Source organism: Cryptomeria japonica, chromosome 9, assembly GCF_030272615.1.
Source record: "Cryptomeria japonica chromosome 9, Sugi_1.0, whole genome shotgun sequence".
Taxonomy (NCBI): domain Eukaryota; kingdom Viridiplantae; phylum Streptophyta; class Pinopsida; order Cupressales; family Cupressaceae; genus Cryptomeria; species Cryptomeria japonica.
Window position 1 is genome coordinate 125,067,711 of NC_081413.1, and position 21,473 is coordinate 125,089,183.

Here is a 21,473-nt window from a genome sequence, read left to right on the forward strand (position 1 = left end):
AACTCAATGACAAAGGTTGCCCATTAGAATTTAAGAATGGAGTTTGCAAGATCTTTGGAAGCAAAGGTGAACTGATTGCAACTGACAAACAAACCAAAGGTAACCTATTTCACTTAAACTCTAAAATCAACAGTTGTTTGATTGCAAAAGTAGAAGATAGTTGGCTTTGGCATCAAAGGCTTTGTCATGTGAATTTTGATAACATTGTAAGAGTCAGCAAGTCAAAATCAGTAAGAGGATTGCCACAGTTAGACAAACTGGTGAATGCTTTGTGCAAGGAATGTCAGTTAGGGAAAATGACAACCTCAACCTTCAAGAGAAAATCTTTCTCAACTGAACATTTGCTAGATTTGGTTCATACTGACCTATGTGGACCAATGAAGATGAGGAGTATTCAAGGTGATCAATACTTCATGATATTTACCGATGACTGCTCAAGAATGATGTGGGTCACATTCTTGAAAGACAAGATAGAAGCATTCAACAAAGTTAAAGTATTCAGAGCCTTGGTTGAAAATGAAAGTGGAAGGAAGTTAAAATGTTTAAGAACTGATCAAGGTGGTGAATTTACTTCAGAGGAATTCACTAGATACTGTGAAAACAATGGGATCAAGAGGCAACTATCTGCACCAAGGACACCACAACAAAACGGTATTGCAGAAAGGAACAATCGGTCAGTGGTTGAAGCTGCTAGGACTATGTTAATCCAAGGAGGTGTAGCTAAGACATTTTGGAGAGAAGCTATCAACACAATTGTTTATACAATGAACCGTTGATGCAGAGGGATGGGGATGTTCTATCACCTTCTTTGGTTTTTTGCTCAATAAGGGTCTCCACTTGGTGTCACCCAATGGACCAATGTCCTTAACCTTCTCAAGGTTACTAGAGCCTACCCTAGATCCTTCCCAAGGATCTCTTCACTCAGGACAACACACAATTGACAAGGAATCTCCTACCGCTTAGGTTCAACCCTACAACCAAAGACACCTAACAACCCCATGCCCCAAGCAACAGGATCTTTACTCACAAGGTGGAATTTGGCCTATGTGAATGTTTACACATGTGTTATATGGCATTTGCATAGATCTTGATCCCTCAAATGGGTGTTTATTAGCCTTTAGTAACGTTTCCTCTATTAGACCTAGGAAATAGGGCTACAAGCAATTAGCCCTCCATTCGGACTTTTCTTGTTTTGTCTCACAATCTACCTGAACAACCCATTGAATAAATTTAATATTTGGATACCCTTTTGGGCATTCTACAAGATTCCAAACTTTTGCATCTGGGTTTTGAGTACGGATGGTCAAACCCTACTGACCCTATTTTGCCTCTTCTAGTCGGTATTGAGGTTAAAGCTCTCAAAAGCTTCACCAATCATAAAGGAGTGAAAGAATGACACTTGTCAAGGGTCTGCACCTACCCAAGGGTCCTTCTCATGCCTGGTTTGACCATCCACCAATCTGCTGTTTAGGGTTTCTACCTTCTTTTCCTACTGCACAGGCTTGCTACATGACCGATGTCAAGCCTAGGGCATCATCTTAGGAAAGTCAAATGACACTTCCTGTCTTCACAACCACTAGGAACATCTAATATACATGCCAAATCAACATACTCCCTGGTTTCAGATCGATCCCCTTGAGAGATGTTGATTTGTGCCACTGTTTGCATCCAAACCCTTGGTTTGAGGGTTTTACGAGGCCAGTGGGATGGAAAATCCTCTTTCTCTCACACCCGAATGTTTCAAGACCTCACACCAACTCCAAATGATCTGTGAACCTCTGTTACAACTTGTCAAATGCTTAACTCATGTCCACCATTCACAAGGAATCACACAAGAACAGGAAACACAAGGAAAATGCAGAAAATCTCAGTAACCGTTTTGTTAGAAGACGAGTTTCATTCAAAATCATCTCTAACTAGTAGGCATCGTTCCTCTAGGCTTATATCACGCCAAGGAACTCCTCCAACTGCTTCCAATGCATACAAGCAAACAACCAACCGTTGGAGTAACCATATTTCAAAATGTTGCAAGAAAACTTGCTTAAGACAACAATTGCAACTTTGCAACTTTTGACAACTTTTTACAAGTTGGTCTTGCCTTCATACCAAAGGTCAAGAATGAACATACTACACATTGTAGACCCTAAAAAATAAAAAATACCTATAAAATGCCCATACAAGGCCTTTGACCAAGTTGACACACCTTGGAGCCTCAGAGCTTATTACATTGCCTAGGCCTAATCAATAGGCCTTCAAACACACACACACATTCTACTCCAACATAACCATGAATCAAGATGATGTAGACACATGCCAATATGAAGTAGACACATGTCCTAGTGCTCCAGTGCTCTTGCACCAACCGTATACTGGTCATAAGAGGTAAGGACAAAACACCCTATGAATATTGGTATGGTAGATCACTGAATGTCAGTTACTTCAAAGTTTTTGGTAGTAGATGTTTTATTAAAAGAAGTGATTATATTGGAAAGTTTGATGCCAAAAGTGATGAAGGCATATTTCTTGGTTACTCCACCAAGAGCAAAGCTTACAAGTGCTACAATAAAGAGATTAGAAGATGATTGAAAGTGTCAATGTCCGAGTTGACGAATTTCTTGAAAAATCTGAAGAAACCTACAAGAAGAAGGAAGAAGAACCAAACACACTGTTTTTGGAACCGGAACCGGTAAAGCCAGAAGTTGGAGAACTGAACATAGAATCCCTAGTTCAACCGGAACATGAAGGTCCAATAGAAGATGAAGAAAGTGAAGAAGAACCTGAAAACCAAGATCATGTTATTCCAAGGTATGTCAGACTCAATCACAACCTTGATCAGATTATTGGAGACAAGAATGCAGGTGTGTTAACTAGAAGAAGGCTAAGAGAAAACTCTTGTATGATCTCCACCATTGAGCCCGAACAGCAAAAGAAGCCTTTGCAGATGAAGACTGGATCAAGGCAATGGAAGAAGAACTTGATCAGATAGAGAAGAATAATACATGGTCATTGGTACCCAGACTGGATAAAAAGAATGTAATAGGCACAAAATGGGTATTAAAAAACAAATTGAATGAAGATGGAGTAGTGGTAAGTAAATAAAGCTAGATTGGTATGCAAAGGATATGCACAAGAGGAAGGTGAAGATTATGGTGAGACATTTGCACTAGTAGCAAGATTGGAAGGAGTAAGGACTCTACTTGCATTTGCAACATACAGAGGATTTAAGGTATATCAAATGGATGTTAAATCAGCATTCTTAAATGGAATATTGGAAGAAGTCTACATAGAACAGCTAGATGGTTATGCATTAACTGAACAAAAGGATATGTTGTGCAAGCTTCATAAGGCACTATATGGATTGAAACAAGCACCGAGAGCATGGTATGAAAGATTTCACTCTCACTTCGTAAAGATAGGTTTTCAAAGAATCAGTTAAGATAGTAACATATATCTCAAGACAAAAGGAGATAAAATACTAGTAAGTGAGGTATTTGTTGATGATATCATTTTTGGAGGTAATGATGATATGTGTCATGATTTTGCTAATGAAATGAAGAATGAATTTGAGATGTCACTAGTAGGTGAGATAAAAAATTTCATAGGTTTGCAAATCCAACAGATGAAGGAAGGAATCTTTATTACACAATCCAAGTATGTGAAGGAAGTGTTGAGAACTTTTGGAATGGGAGATTGTAAACCAATTGGAACACCAATGGTTACAGGGTGTAAATTGTCAAAGGAAGATGATTCTGCACAAGTTGATGAAAAAGAATACAGATCCATGATAGGTAAGCTACATTATGTTGTCCACATCAGACCAAACATTGCTCATGCAGTAGGATTGGTTGCTAGATTTCAGAAAAATTCGAAGGAGTCACACATGATTGCAACCAAGAGAATTTTCAGGTACTTGAAAGGCACAATAGATTATGGATTATGGTATCCATATGAAGAAGACTTTGACTTAAAAGTCTATACTGATGCAGATTGGGCAAGCAATGTTGATGACAAGAAAAGTACAACCGAAGGAGCATTTTTTCTTGGAGGCAAATTAGTGTCTTGGAGCAGCAAGAAACAGAGTTGTATCTCTCAATCAACAACAAAAGTTGAGTATGTTGCAGCTTACATGAATTGTACACAAGGAATTTGGATGAAACACATATTGGAAGGTTTCAAGCTAAAGATATCAGAACCGGTAAGAATTTTCTGTGATAACACAAGTGCTATAAATATTTCTAAGAACTTGGTGTTGCATGCTAGGACAAAGCATATAGAGCTGAAGTATCATTTCCTAAGAGCGAAAGTTCAAAGCAAAGATGTATCACTGGAGCATGTTTCCACTAAAGAACAACTAGCAGATATTTTTACTAAGCCTCTACTTAAGGCTACATTTGAATATCTTAGAAGTGAGTTAGGGGTTGTACCACTACACGAAGTCAATTAAGCAGATACAAAAGACATCAATCCCGGAGCCTATTGAAAATCTTGAAGAAGGATTGGTGAAGAATGCACTACTCCACAGGGGGAGCAGCTAATTGCAGATCGGTGAAGCATGGATAAGAAACATAATGGTTTACCTTCACTTTGGCATTGTTGTCAAAGGGGGAGAAAAGTATATGATTGAGGGACAAAAAGGAAAAGTATATGTTATATATTAAGGAGAGAAGACAGATTGCAGATCAGTTACCAGCTGAAGATATGTAGATACAGTTGAAGGATAGTTTATGTTGAAAAATGTAAACCAAGATTCCTATACCTGAATCATTTGAAGGATAGTATATGTTTTGCTCTCAATCATGACAATCAATTGGTATTGATATTTGTATTGCCATCAATGCCAAAGGGGGAGAATGTTGGCATTGCATGAAGATTGCATTGAAGAAGTATATTAGGAAGTGTTGTCATTGATGTCAATACAAACTGGTAATGAAGCAGTGAAGATCAATTGGTAACCCTATCCAATTGAGAAGCAAAACTCTAACCGATGAAGCTTGGAGATCGGTTGTGATGATTTATGACCGAATGATGATCGGTGATGAAGATGCCACGAAAGCATGTTGCTCGTGATGAGTTTCTCGAAGGTTTTGGCGCGTAAAGATAACCGTTTATCTTGGGAATGATCAAATGCATAGTATGAAGTGACAAACGTGTGATGTGTTACAAGATTCAAAGTGCGATGATCCAGGAGCGGTTGTAGATGCGTAGAAGAATGTAAAGTTGATTGCATGTAATCTAACGGTCAAGATTGAACCGATGTGTTTGTAATCTCTATGAGAATTTTAGGGCTTGTGTTGTGTTACCAACCTAATGTATTTGTTTATATGGTCGATGGATTGATTTAATGAGTCGTTGGCAAATTTGATAAAGTGTGAAAGTGATTGTTGCCGAACCAGGAGCTGTGTCTGCAGAATGATGTGAAGGCAGATAGGAGCAGTAAAGGATCTGATTCAGCAAGGAAGCGCTATTTCCAGACTGGTCAAAGAACCTGTTGTTCTCTAACCATTGCAACAGTTTGAAATCCCCTCACAGGGTAAGCTCTAACAGGCTTGTTGTTGAAATCCTTTAACTAGGTGATCCATTAGCTTGGATTTGTAATCCTCCACAGAGGTTACCTTAAACAGGGTATTTGTAGTCAATCCCTTAACCGGGTGGTCCTTAACCAGATCTGTTCCTAAAAGAACATTCTTGTATAAGCTTCTAACCAGCCTTGGCTCCTAATAGGGCGAACTTCAGAAGAGTTCAAAAATACTTGTGGGTATTCATCCCCACCATGGTTTTTCCCATTCGGGTTTCCATGTGAAAAATCATTGTGTCAAGTGGTGAATGATTTTGTGGATGTGTTTTTGGTATGGTTGATATGAATGATTGGTAAATCTACATAGATATATTTAAATGATTGGAAATCTGAAATATGTTATTATTGGTATTAGTGAAGTGGTTTAAGGTTTTGGTCAAAGGATATTTAAGTTTCAAATCTGTTGCATTATATCACTGAAGTATTAGGTCAATCGATAAGGTTTAACAGTGCAACTGCAGATTTGTTAAAGTGACTAAACCGGTAAACTTTTCGAGTTGATTCTAAGTTGCAAATAAGTTTGGTGAAAATTTAGTTTATTTTCCAACTATTGAACAGTGTAGCTGCAGATTTGTTAAAGTGAATAAACCGGTAAACTTTGTGAATTGGTTCTAAGTTGAAAATAAGTTTGGTGAAAATTTAGTTTATTTTCCAACTACTGATTCACCCCCCCTCTCAGTAGTTGACCAGATCTTTATAGTTTCATCATATTATCACATGATGTTGGTGTGCATAAGTGATATGAAAGTCATTCGTTTATCCTTAGGAGATTGCACCATCTTTGTGTAGTTGTTTCCTCGTGGCAAAACAAAGCTTGGTTTGGTTGCACCAAGTCCACAATCATCTTTTACATTCCTAGGATTAGATTAGATTTCTAAATCCTTTACTTCTTTTGTCTTTTATTTTCCAAGCAAGTCTATCACATCATATACACTGAGTCTACCCACAACATTAAAGTCGATTGCTCACATTGTAAACCTTGGAGTTGTCTCATTTGATTGCATTGTTTAGCATATGAGGTTTCTTTGTTCAAGAGAGCATAGAATACTTGGTATTTTATTCTAAGTTCGAGGTGTCCTAAAAAACACATCAACATGTAGTTCACTGAAGTCGTTCATCACCGATGAAGAAATTGGCTAAGTTTTAAACCAATTTCAGTCAAAATCTTGGTTTGCAAACTAGTTAGTTTGCCAAAAAATGATGCTGCTGAAAAGAGAAAGGGCTTCATAGGAGTTCACTGGAAGTCGCTTCTATCGAAAGACGATTGTTTCAACGAAATTGGTACTTCGCTAACTTACCAAGTCGCCAAAGGAGGTTCGTGAAAGCACCATATCGCCGAAAAGAATTCGTTTTGACAGCATGAAAACAAATTGAACAAAGGCTAACAACGAGAAGATGAAGTGAATGTTGACATGTGGCATCTATCTATTGGACCGACGCAAATAGTTGGTTCAACTTCCCCATGATGAGTATAAAAACGAATAAATTCCACATTGGAGGGGGGCTTTTAAGTGCAAGTAAAAAGAAATATCATGGAACGTTAATGTGCAAGTTGATTGTGTAATGTTCTTGTTTTCGGATTCTCTAGCAATGTAGTTATCATTGACATTTTGGGTTTGTGTCAGCATGGTCCAAGGGGTGTTTTGGTATTTCCAATGAGCTTGAATGGTTTAGAAGAGTTAAATGACGCTTATAGATGTTATTTTTGACTTCTGGTTTGGGCTCCATGATTCTTGGAGAGAGTGTCTATTTTTAGTAAGTCATCCAGTCAAGCTCGTTTATCATCTTTCATCATCGGGATCACTCCCGTGCTGTTAGATTTCGATTCTGATGCTTTTTGACCATTTTCGCAAGTCAGGTGTACTATTGTCTATAATTTAATTAAATTTACTAAGGTTGCTATTTTAATTAAAATTGTTTAATGAGCACCTTAGTGTTATAGCTCGTTGGAACCGGGATGAGAAGTTTTAAATCTTGGGTGCATAAAATAGGGACCTTGTGTGTCAAATTATCATTATATTAATGAAAAAGGTCATTTTTGGAGCAACAAGGGAGTTTAAATTAATAAAGTGACTTTATTATAATGTCAACTTTAAATTATAACATAAAGTTTCTTTTGAAGGGAAAATGAAATAAAAGAAATAAAATAAAGTATTTCTCTCAAAAAGGGAAAAGGCTATTATAAAAGGAGGAAAAAGGGATTTGGAATTCATTCTAGATTTTATTTGTTTTCAGTTGTTTTGGAGAGCTATCTCTTGGATCATCTTCTAGGACGAAAACCCTTGGAGATATTGCATGACTTGAACAGAAACCCAATATCACTTAGGGAGGGATTCATCACGGAATTACATTGGAGCTATATTACATTTTCAGATCAGATTTAAAACTACATTGCACTACAGATTTTCAAATCAATTTGAAGGAAAGTTGTTTTATCAGCTAGGGTTTGAAGTCTATTTGCAGTTTGAAGGCATATTCAATCAGATTTGGAAGCTATTAAGGCCCAACTTTCATCGATAATCATTTTTCTAGGGTTTGGAGGAAGGATTGATTGATTTTTGGAAGGCATTGGTAATTGGCATCATTTTCGTATTGGTAGATTTGTTTAAGACATCTGCAATTTTCATATCAGAATGTTGCTCTTAGAATTGGATGGTTATTTTGGCATTTACTTCACATGTTTGGCATGTAGGGTTTCAGTGCCCATTTCCAACCATGGCCGCCAATTTTGGAGGAGGTTTGGGGATTGTTTCGAGGCTTCCATAAGCTTCAGATTGTGCTCAAAAAAAGATCAACCCTATGTAAGGGTATTTGCAGCCAATATCTTTAGAGATTTGTCTTGCAAGACTTCCTTATGTGACAAATGGAAGGATCAATCATTCGGATATGTTCAGATCCCCAAAATTGAAGTCGTTGTTGGTTGTAGACATATTTCATGTAGTTTTATAGGTCTGAAACTTTGTATTGAACCTGATATAATTTGTCTTTAGCAAAGATGTAAATATCTTAATCGGCAATAAATCTTTTGTTCGAAATTTAAAAAAAAATCAGGAATCGGAAAAAAAATCGACAAAATTATCGAACATTTGAAAATATATAATTTCTTAAAATATTCTAAAAGAACACATGTATACACTAAATTTATAGAACACAATAGCATATTACTGGTTTCCATCATATATAAATCATACTTTGAGTCAAATACATACCATATACTTATAATGATATACCAAAAAACAAGTTCAAGTTCTAAATATGTTTGAGTCAAATACATATTGTGGAGTCTAGACCACAAAACAAATCAATCTCTAAAGTCTGAATACATATTAAGTTCATGGTTTCATATCATTGAAAACTGGAAATCATAGATTGCGTCTACGACTAAAGCTCAAAAAAATCTGTTGCCGCTAAGTGGGTATTGAAGTAGATGGTATTGCAGCAGCTGCTGCTGCTGCTTCAATATCCTCAACAGGTGAGGAATCTGCCTCCTTTGGATCAGCAAACTCATCTCCTGCCTCCTCACGTTCTGCCACCTCTGCCGCCCATTCAACTGCCTCTCTCTCCATCTCATCTAATTGATTATTAGTGAGAAATGCATCCACATCCACATCACCAGTAGCACCATTAGGTTCAACAATCCAATCCGCTGTGTATGGATCAATCTCATCAATGTCAAGTGTGTCATATGAATTGTTCCCTTGTACCCTCTTTTCATGCAGTTGAAGGTTGTACCGCACGTATACAAGGTCATTCAAGCGCTTTTGAGTCAACCTATTGTGCTTTTTTGTGTGAATGGCCTCACAGACACTCCAATTGCGCTCACAACCAGAGGCACTACAAGGCTGAGATAATATGCGGATTGCAAGCTTTTGAAGATTAGGCGTTGTGGCACCATAATCTTCCCACCACAGATCTGCAAGCATACAAATTGGCATTTATAACTTGGTAAAGATTTTTATAAACTTAAAGATTGAAATAAATGGTAAAATAGATTTATGAGCACATTTTTTTTTACCTGGCAGCAGGGTGTCTCTCTTACGAATACCAATAGGTGAAGAAAACAATGGCCCATCTTCCTTTTTGTACCTCTGCAACTCATCAACAATGAGGTCTTGGATATTTTCATCAGGAACCAACCTCTGAATACATGTGTCAAGGCCAAGTTGAACCACCTCATCTATTTTGAAAGTGCGGGAGTAAAAGAACTCGGGGTTCAAATAGTAGGCAACAACATGGATATGTTGGTGGAGTTGTCGGTTCCACCTTCGATCAATTATTTGCCATATGGGTTCATATTTGGTCCTGTCTGACCCATACAAGTACTGAATTGCCTCTTTGGCCTTATCCATGGCCTCATATAGATACCCTATGGGGTTTTTATCCCCATCCACCATCCGTAGAACCCTCACCAACGGCTCTGACAACTAGACATGACAAATTTAACAAAAATCAGCAATGTGTAATATTAGAAATTAAAAAATAAATCATCAATTGAAATTTGAACTTTGAACACTTACATTGATGATCTCCTCCACGAGTTTGGCAAATCTATCATCAAAAATGGCCTTCACAACCTTCTCTGCTTCAAGCTTCCTACAATAAGGGCTCTCCAACCATCTTTCACTCACAAACATCCTCTTTAGGTTGGGCAATGCATGTAATATTCTCTGTAAGTTGAGGAAATTCGTGGCAAAACGTGTGACTCCTAAACGCACAAGATCCTTACCATCGGTGTGTTGTCTCATAAGCTCCAAGACCCATGTGTGGTTGTAGATGTACTTTGTGATTTCCCTTCCATTTTCAACCACATTCTTCACCCAAGTTTCACTATGTCCTCGAGGAGTAAATCAAGGCAATGAGCAGCACAAGGGCTCCAAAATAATGACGGATGCCTAGCTAGTAGAAGTTTACCCGCTGCCACATATGCAACTGCATTATCGATCACAACCTGAACAACTTCTGCACTCCCACTTTGGTCACCCCTCATCTAACATGTTGCACAAGGTTTCTGCATTCTTCACTTCATTTGAGGCATCAATCAATTTTAATAATACCACCTGTCCCCTGAAGCAACTAGAAAGTTTATGAGTGTCCTATTCCTACTATCCGTCCACCCATCAGATAAAATGGTGCAGCCATTCCTTTCCCAATTGCTCCTTTGTTGTTCCACCAGCTGATGTGTGTTTTGGACCTCATGCTGCAATAATGGCCCACTCAACTCATAACGACTTGGGGACTTGAACCCCTTACCTGAAATGGTCAATCCAATGACCATTTGCTCCCAATATGGACTCTCAACAATACTAAACGGAATATTGTTGTAAAACCAAAATCTAGCCACTACTGCTTTTGTCTGCTGATGCACTTCCTTATTCCATGAAGTACCTAACAATCCGGGTTGCGCACCAGGAGTGTTACGAGGAATGAAAAAACCAAATGTATTGCTACCCACCCCAATATTTTTTGACCTTGTAGAATTGATATCTCTCATTGGGGCTGCCATTGCCTTTGTTGTCCTCTTTTTTTCTACCTTCTTTTGTTCATATTCTAAAAGTCTTGCTTTTGCCTCTCTTTCAACCTCTTCAGGACATTTTTCACATACCGTAATATTCTGTTCACTGATCTTTGCAAGGTGAATTTTGAATCGGTATATGCCACCGGTCATAGTTTTTGTGCAATGGTTACAAATAACCTCTCCTTCCACTGCACTTGGTGTGCCATGTTTCCACATAGGATCCCTCTTTCTACCACTACCTCTCTAGTTGCAGTAGCCATTATCTTTTATAAACAATTTATAGATTTTTTTGACTATTTCTATGTTTGAGTCCTTGACAACACAAGAATACAGTAAGAATACAAATCAGATTCCATTATTATTTAAAATCAAATTTATTTATTACATTGTTATTTAAAATTTATCTGATTTGTATTCTTACTGTATTGAATCATTGATTACATTGTTATTTAAAATTAAACACATATCAGATTCCCCAAGCTTATTATCCCAATTCATCAATGCCAGTATCAATTGCTAATACTAATATGCTAGAAACAGGTGTGGGATTCTTTTTGAGTTATTTCATCACAATTTTATGCGCTGCTTCAGGTACAAATTTCTGATTGTTTGGACTGAACTGTATAAAATTTAAATGCAGGTGGTTCCATCTAAGAGATAGATAGTCTGAACTTTAGCATTAACCTCCAGTTTGTACTAAAAATGATTTTAGCAAGAGCTTGGCAGCAAGCTAATCTTATGGCTTAAGTGCAACCTTTTAGTTTGGCACCATATTGAACTTTGATGCAAGGTCTACTTTTGGCATAACTAATCTCTTGCTTGAATAGTATCAAATTATCAATAACGTACAAAATATGAGAAAGTTGATCCATAATAGATCAAAATAAGCCCCAACGATTTTGTTAAATAGCTCTTCCCATACAAAAAAAATCATTTCGCCTTGTTAAAAATAAGCAAAAAACCATTTATATCACACAATTCTTACCTGTGGCGTCGGGCGTATGGCGTCGGGCGTAGGGCGTCGGGCACAGTCATGGGTCGCCAAAATGTAGCATCGGGCGTAGGGCATCTGAGCGAAATCGCTCTATTTTTTCCGCGTTTCAGTTTATTCCTCTTTCGTTTTCACTTTTAGGGTTTCCATCGATTTTATAAGGCACGATTTTTTTTTTAAACTCGCGATTTAAACCAAAAAAATCTGCAATTTTAACGCCGATTCAATCGGCCAACCATTTTACTCCCGATAAATCACGATTTGAGCGATTTTTTAGTGATATTTTCATCCTTGGTCTTTAGAACTGATTTAAGGCAAATAAAGTTAGATTCGGTTGTCAAATGTGTTGTTTATGGTTTATGCATCGTAGTACTTGCATTTCTACATGTTCTTTAATCATCTGGCATTGAAATCAAACATCAAACAACAAAATAAGAACCCAGAAATTAGAAATCAGGTCATGCATGCTAAGTGTTTGACAAAATGTCAAACATCTAAAATTGAGAAAATTAGTCCAGATTTAGCAGGGGTTCGTACAGAGAAAGAAAAAGGAAGGCATTTGTTGCAAATGAATTTTTGTTCCATATGATTATTTGATGATTTTTGAACTCTTGTAATAAACTAAAAGGCTTGTGTGTCTGTGTTAGGTTGTGATAATATTTTCATTTTGACTATAATAAAGAACATATTGCTGATTGTGTTTGTTGTTTGATTGGCTATGAGATTTGGGCTTATCGCCAAGCTCGATTCCATCTAGGTATATGTGCTTTCTCTAATCAGCTACTTGTTAATACCAAGGCTTTTTGTTAACTTTAAGCAATCAAATTATAACAGACTGTAATCATGTTAATTTTAAGCAATCAGATTACAACAGACTGTAAATAAACAATGAAAACACAAGACAAGAACACACCAATACCCTAGGAAAACCTCCCTCTTGGAGGTGAAAAACCCAGCCTCAAAATTCAATATGTGTTATCTCAAATGTAGGCAATTACAAGGCAATGAACTTATCTCAAATTGCTGTCCAATCAGTGAGTTAGCAGATCACAATCTTTCTTTACACAACAATGAAGATTGCAGCCCTTATCAACAACAGATGGCTAAGGAAGACTTCCTTAGCTGATCAGATTCGCACAAGAAGAGTCTTCATCAAACTCGCATGATGTTCTTGACAACTTTGCCACACAATCAGCCTTAATGAATTCACACAATAGACTTGTACAAGTTCGCATAAGTGAAGGAGAGATCGCTGTTTGGAGAGCAGATAACATTCGCATAAGATGATGAATAATGACTTCATTTGATGTTTGTTTTATATCCATCCTTTGGTGCCAATCAACCAAGTCGGTTTGCATATTAATTTGTTTATATTACATTGCTATTTATAAGTTACATTATTTGCCTACATGTTACATGTATTTGAGCCCAGCCCTATGTTACATCATTTGCCTTCACGTTACATGTGTTTGGGCCCAGCCCTAAGTGGTTCGGATTGCATGAGAGATAATACATAGGAATTTTAATTGTCATTGACAACATTAAAAATTCAATAGTCAGGGATCCGAGCTAGCTACAATTTTCAACACTTTTGAGGTAAAATCCCTTGCCATTAATTTTAACAATATATTGTCTTTGCTACACAAATAGAAGAATTCTCATCATAATGACTACTAATTCCATTATTTACACAACAATTTAGACCTTGCATCTAATTGAGAAAATTATGTGCAAAGTGGCCCCATTCTCTACATTATCCTAACTAGCTTAATCGCCTAACATTTGGGTATTGAATCTTTTAGGCTTCCATATATTAACATTAGTCTTAAATAGATTTTAGGAAATTCTTGAAATCTTGTGTATTGTTTTCTAAGGCAATTTTGTCCAAAATAATTATATTCTTGATCTTTTATTGATATTAAATTGTTGAATTTTTATGCATCCACCACTTAGATTCGCTATTTGGATTACATGTAACGTTGTTCTTCACCATTGATTTTATTCTTCAAAATAAAAATAAAAATATTCACAAGTATGGACTTTTACTTTGCAAATTGAGAGCTTTGAAACTAACAAGGAACATCATTTTCCTTTAGTTTTCTTGTGTTGTTTCTCATAAGCAAAGTCCTTTTTGTCCTTTGCTTTTATCTGTTTTCTATTCTTTGAAAATATATATCATAATCTTTCTTAGATTTTCATCAAAGGCGCCCCTTCCAACTCTTTTATTTTCTATCATAGGGTTTGCTAATTTGTTGAAAACTTTATTATATGCTACTACTAGGACCATATTTAGTTTCTTCTTGCAACAAGTATGAAATCCTTGTAACTTTGCAAATTGAGGGTTTGCAAGTTAACAAGGCATATCATTTGTCAGGTGACTTCGTGTGTTACATCTCATTACCATGCTACTTTGTGTACTTTGCTTTCATCGAATTCCTATTATTTAAAGTTTGAAGTTTTGAACACATATTTCATATCCTTGTTTAGAGCCAAAGAGGATACGAGTCTTCCTTATTTTTGTCAAAGTTGCCCCTTTCAAACTTTTTTTTATCCACTAACTTAGAATTTGATAGTTTGTTCAAAGTTTTATCATATCCTATTACTAGGACTACATTGAGTTTCTTCTCGCAGCAAGTATACAATACTTCTTGTAACCATATTCATCGCAAGTATAGATCTTTACTTTGCAAAATGAGGGCTCAAAAGCTGGCAAGGCACATTTTTTGCCAGGTATTTTTTTCTGTTGAATTTTATTTTGTAGCCTAGAAACACCTCTAATTGAGCAAAGGAATGCATACAAATGTTGAAAAGGAAACAAGATTGTCACCAATGTAAGCCTTGATGGCTATGGGATATGCTTAAGATGATTGATGTTATTGTGAGTTGATGTAGTTGCTCATTCCAACAACATATCCAATTCCCACTCTTTGAAATGAGGAATGGGAGACTTATAGATTTGGGATGAAGATGTAGGATGGATAGGATTTGATCTTTTGCAATAGAGGGAAGAGATTGATCCATTTGCAAGACACAATAAGAAGCCTACAAGTGGCATCTTATTATTGGAGCACATGATTGGAAAAAAGATTAAAAAGAGATGTATAGTGGATATTTTTCTTATGTTTGGAGGGTGAGGATTGAAAAAGGTACCTTTTGGAGCCTTGTGTAAGATTGAATCAGTTTATTTAAAACAAATTGGTGGAGGAATATACAAATGATTATTTAGTGATTCATAACCAGATTTCTTTGTATCCTTTGTTTTATTAACTGTATATTCTTTAGACATACAGATCACATTCCATCTTAGTGCAAGAGAAGGACAAAAGTCTTCTTTCTTGTCATCAAAGGCACCTTTTTTGACTCCATTTTATCTGTCTTAGAATTCAATAGTTTATCCAAAGATTTATTGTATAATTTTAGTAAGACTGCATGTAGTTCCTTCTTGTAGCCGTTTGGGACTAAAGTAGGATTTATAATATGCTGATCCTCTAAATAGTAAACAGGTAGAACATCATTTGAGATCCAATACAATTCAAGAGATGCCACTCAACAAAGAATTTTGGGTTTGTAAACAAGGGATGTTTATAGGAGGGGGTGCCACTAGACAGCAGGAGCTACAAAGACTACAATGCCATTCCAAGACAAGCAAAGGTAACCAAACAAGAATGCTATTAGGTGGTGAGCAAGGAATGGATAACAAACAATGTAGAAGATATAGGTAATTTGATTAACAAGACTCTGCTATCTAATACATGAGCAACATCCACACAATAAATAAAACCACCTAAATAGAAGAGAGAAGGATTAGAGATACTCACCATTGGTTGACCTACGAGCACATTAATCTCCTCCTTGATCCACAGAACTTTATGAGAGATGGTTATAGGTGAAGCAAAGATGGATGGAAAACCTAAGTCGACCATAGTTGGGGACTCCAAAGACTTGGTATACCTCATTGGCACAAATCCTATTTTTGAAATCTTCAAGACATATGGCTTGTCTTCTGCAGTATTAGATCATCTAAACTTAATCCTCTTCTTGTTCTTATCACAGATGTGTTTGTAAGAGTAAAGCAACTGATGTGTTCTTCATTGTTGTTCTTCTTGAGAAATGAAAAAGCAGGAAACCTTAAATATGCATTCGAAATTTCAAACCCTATAAGTAAAATGCCAATTTTAGCTGACAGCATTGGGCCAGCTAAAGTCAGCTAAAATAGGGCTACTACATTACTACAGTACCTGGTTGAAGACATCATTGTCCATATTGATGTAGTTGGAAAATAGGCAAAAAGAAAGTAAGGTTCAAAGGGATAATCATGGAGCTGAGATGATAAATCTGTTTATATGATGGATGACAGCTAATGACACATCTCTAACAAATTGCCAAAAGTCAACCCACCCTGATCTCAGCATATGCATGAACATATGCTCATGAAGACTAATGCATTCACAAGTACTACATGAGAAAACTGCTAGTAAGGCAAAAGTAAGGTGTAAATAGTAGCAAGTACACAAACCTTCTTGTAACCATATCATAATGAGTTTGTTCACTAGCTGCCAAACACCTTAATATTCTGAAGGATCTCATTTGCAATCTAATGTACACTAGATTCATCAGCTGCCAGTTCCTCACAAGCTTGACTACATAATTGCAAAGGCAGGATGCTATGGATCTCCACACAACTACTGACACAAAGCTCAAGCCACTACCCATTCTTAGTCCTTGCCCCAGACCTAAGGCTCAACCACATTGACTATGGGCAATGCAGAAGATGATCTTGGAAAATCCTTGCTGCTCCAACTTCACTAGGGTTCACCTTTAAAGTTGCATTTGCAATTATCTTCCTCCATAAAGCTGTTATCTACCAGCCCCAGTAAGCTATAGGCCGGAAAGAGCACAATCACAACATGGCTGCCAAAGGTAATGCCCCTAGGGAGCCCAATATTTAATCTTCAGAATTTTGTTTGCTTCCGTTTTTATGTTTTATTTATTTAGCTCAAAAATATAACTGGAAATATAACTCTCTCTCTATATCAGAAATATTCCACCCACTATGAAGTTTTCTCAGATGATGGGCTCATGCGCAGTTTTTGTATCAATGTATCTTAGTAATTAACACTTTATATTTCTGGTTTAGAGTTTTGGGCTCTTGTACATGACAATTTTCTAAGTATATGTTTTATTTTATATATCTATATACGCATACACACACACACAATCCCTGGTACATTATAGAAAGATCTTCAAAGATATAGCTGAATTTTGGATCACTCATAAGCATCAATGAATTAAAATTAACGTGTATAGAATACCTTGTCTCATTGTATGCTAAAATTAAAGAGGTGTGCTTTAAATTTATGATTTTATTGTGTTTCCATACTAGGACTGTATTCCAGGCATCTGCCACATATATTTAGATATATTTACTAGCTTGGTGATCAGTGGTTTCGAATTGCCAATTGAAATGATCACGCCTTATTTTTACTGCAAAGTAGGATTATTTTTTTTGACATAGGTAGTTACAACTTTCTGCATCCTTTAGGCCAATTTAGATAGAAAATTGTTTCTATGATCATGCAACAATTTATGATTATAAATATCTTTGTCACTATAGATTAATATGGTTGTGAAGTAGACAAGTAAATAGAAAACATGTCTCTTTCTTTACTTAATTGAAATTGCATACTGCTAAAATTCTGTGTCCCTGGCAAAATCTTTAAGATATTCCAGCTACCTTTTTCATTGTCTAATTGGTGTGAGTTGGTTCTCAATTTAGTAATCATAATTTTCTTTTTGAGCTGCGCAACCTTGTATTAATGGTGCAATATGTGAGTTAAGAGTTGATCATGTTCTTATAACGCTATTTTTTTTTTCATTTTGTTATAATTCCAAAGGCTGTCAATAATTTGATTTGGATGTTTGATTTTACTGATATCCCAATATTAGAATCGTTTATCTGAGTCTTTTTGCCAACCTTTTTTTCAGTTAAAAATGCATTAAGCATGATTGTTAGGTGATGGCATAAAGTCTATCTTAGTTTAGATAGCTTCTGTTTATATGATAAAAATGTTTAAGAACTTCAATTTCAATGAGTAGCAAACTGGCTTTTTTGGGGGAGATTAGAGCAGCGTTGCACATTGGATCTAAACCATGCACAACAAAAGGTTCAGATTATGCAATAAAATAAATATCATATCTTGTAGCAAATATGCATATAACATAGACTGAGGATATATTCAGAAGCACAAACACTAAAATTGTATTAATGATCTGTCTTGATGTAAACTAATCCAATGAATATGGGTTTAATTCATGAACACCCTCTCCTTGTGAATCTGAATTCACAAAAGGTGAAAGAAAGAAATTTGAAAAACTATTTATTTTAATTACCTTCCAGATGAAAATCCATTAGAAATTCGTGATGACAAATCCTTGAATGGAGCTTTTCGTGCAGCCTCAAGAATAGCTGTGTATAAGGAGTTCATAGAAACAAATAATAAGGATAATGTATGCTTAGTATTAAGTCAACTTGTCCAAATCATAATACCTTTTGTCTTGTTTGCAAAAACATATGCTTTTATGCAGTAAACAAAAACTCCATTCAAACTTATGTTTCTCAATGATTTAATGTATAAAATTGTGACTCAGTTTTAAATAAAATTTTTTACGTCATTTTTGTTGCATTGAGTGAAGAAAAAAGTGATGACTCAATTTGTCAATAGATTGTATAAACAGTAAAAGCATTCTCACACACACTGGAATTGAATATTTTTAATCAAATATACTAGAATAACTAGAATCTTTTCAACACAAGTGCAATTCCTAAATGAAATTGCTTCATGAAACCAAAGGGCTTTTGTCCTCTAATTTCCAAATCCAAGGGTTTCATCCTCAAATCCAAGAGATGAACATAAATGCTCAACTATGACAAATTGGGGTTTGTTTGATAAAATGACAAAAGATGAAAACTAATTAAGCTACCTGAAACATATAGAGATTGACAGCTTAGCTTGCAGTCCAAAATCCCATGCCCAAAGTCATCTCAAGCAATAAGAAGGAAAGCAAGGGTCATATGTCAATGTACAAGTCATCCATGCCTACTAGCAACATCTTCACATGATCACATATATGAAACCATACCCTTCATTTATACAAACCATCTACATTTACATGGGTCATATGCCAATGTACAAGTCATCCATGCCTATTAGCAACCACCTACATTTATATGCAAACCATATCTCCAAGGGGCCCAAACATGTAGATAGGCATTTGAAACTTGAAATTATTCTTCACCATTATCACATACATTTAAGGTCATTAATGACATCAAGTTATGCAAGGAGGTAGGTCAGGTTTTCAATTCAAATGTCAAGGGTTTAAGGAAATGCATACTTGAAAGATGTATTGTAATGTCCCCATTTTTGGTCATTCTAGCATCTTACTTAGCTGCAAATCTTTCTTGGAGAGCATCAACCTTTTCAAAACAGAGTTCAATTTTTCGCTGTAAGGTTCCCTGTCGATTCTGACCTGAGTTTTTTCAGTTTGAGTTGTTTGACATTTCGTCAAACACTTGGCATGCTCTGTTACTATTGTAAGGATCTGCCCTAATTTGCTTCACGCACTGTTTTGTAATGTTTACAGTTGTAAATATATCACATCACCCAAACATAGAAAATAATGAAGTGCATCTACTAATTCCTTGATAATCTTAATATTCAGATTTTTAGAAACTCACTGTGCTTTCAGAACAATATTCAGATTTACATTATGTTTCCAGGCTAAAGACAATGCCAATGAACTATATTTCATTAAAGCTCAGTTCAGACTACATATTCATTGATTATTGCAGCTCAAACAAAAATGGTCAAGGAAACGCCTACCAAATGCAGTGCATACACTGTTTCAGACCTAATACATTCCCTTCACGACATGTGCGACTCCCTGTTTGCAGCTACAGATCTGTACAGCCCAATCTCTGCTCTCTTTGAATTGTACGACCCTATCTCAGGTGTTTGCAGGCAGGTATGGCTGGGTGCTGAAGTGTTGCAGGCAGAAACGGCACCTTGGTGAGTGTCCCAGACTTGTACGGCCCCTTACAGCCCTTCCACTAATGCTGCGACATACTCTTGGGCTGTATATAACATGTACGGCTTGCAATGAACTCCCAAAATATGTAAATTAACACCAGCAGATCATTCATAGCAAACAATCATTAATCTATCCTCAAATCCTTCAATCGAATCCTTCCGAGCACTGAATATTAGCTTTCGCGACTACCACAAACTTCTAATTTATCTTGAAGCTCAAACCGAAATCCTCCTGACTGTGTCTTTCAACAACGAAGAGAATGTTAGCATAGAGGGATTTCGTCCTCCAGGACCAATAATCAGATTTCCAAGAAATCCAACAGCATAACATTAATCTCATCCCAAGCATATTGAAAGTAAGCTCTTCAATCCAATTTATAACTTCTTCATAAGAGCCCACTCACTTGTCTTGTCAATGTGTGATAATAAAACACTTTATTATATTTTATCCCTCTTTATGTGTGCAATTTACCTTAAAAAATGAAAGGGGACATTTAATATTTATAACTTAATACTTTATTGTCCCACTATAGTCATTTATTAAATAAAGTTAAATATTTAAATTTAACTTTATAACTTGCTTAAAATGATAAATATTAAACGACTATAAATGTCAATTAACCTCCCAAATATTAACCATGAAATCTCTGGTGCTCACTAGAGATCTGGATCACCCTAAAGTGACTTACTATAAATGGTAAGTAGGCCAAAACTACATCAAATCACCTCAGAATGACCTGCAACTAAAAATGCCTAGGCGAAATTCCTCCAAGATCCCTTTTGCGTCTTAGTTAGCCTACGGGACCATGAGAAAATAGGCTGATGACAACTCATGAGCAAATTGGCTAGAGAGGGGACATTGGCGTTTTGTTCAAGGGATCAAGATGAGTCTATTAATGCAATCTGAGGGCAATTGCACCATTTTAGGTGTATTCCAAACTTCTTGGAGGAATAGTTTATTTATTGAAAGTGTCAATTTTTATCAAGTTGGATGTCTAGTGAGCTTTTCAGTACGTTGGCACATTCAAAATTCACATTCAGGCTATTTTTGTATTTTCAACAACTTTGGCTCGATGTATGGAAAATAATTAAATAATTAATCATTAAGTTGTTGAAAAAGAAAAATTAAAAGACAACTTATATTAATTATTCAATAAGGTGAATTATAAGTGACTAAAGTGGTCAAGAAGAGTTAATAATTAAATAAAGTCACTTTATGTAGCAAAAATAATTATTATTTTGAAGGTAATTTTAAAATCTAATTTTCGAAAAGTTCCCAAGAAGATTATAAAAAGTGTTGAC

General features: G+C 36.0%; 1 protein-coding gene across 2 annotated transcripts in view; it reads right to left on the reverse strand.

Annotated features, from left to right (window-relative positions):
• LOC131047069 (uncharacterized) overlaps positions 1–21,473 on the reverse strand; it is a 291,858-nt gene that overhangs the window by 33,351 nt on the left and 237,034 nt on the right. For both annotated transcript variants that reach the window (XM_057980896.2, XM_057980897.2), the window contains one exon: positions 18,472–18,547. In XM_057980896.2, the coding sequence (XP_057836879.2) occupies positions 18,472–18,547 (76 nt within the window). The remainder of the gene's footprint in view (positions 1–18,471; positions 18,548–21,473) is intronic.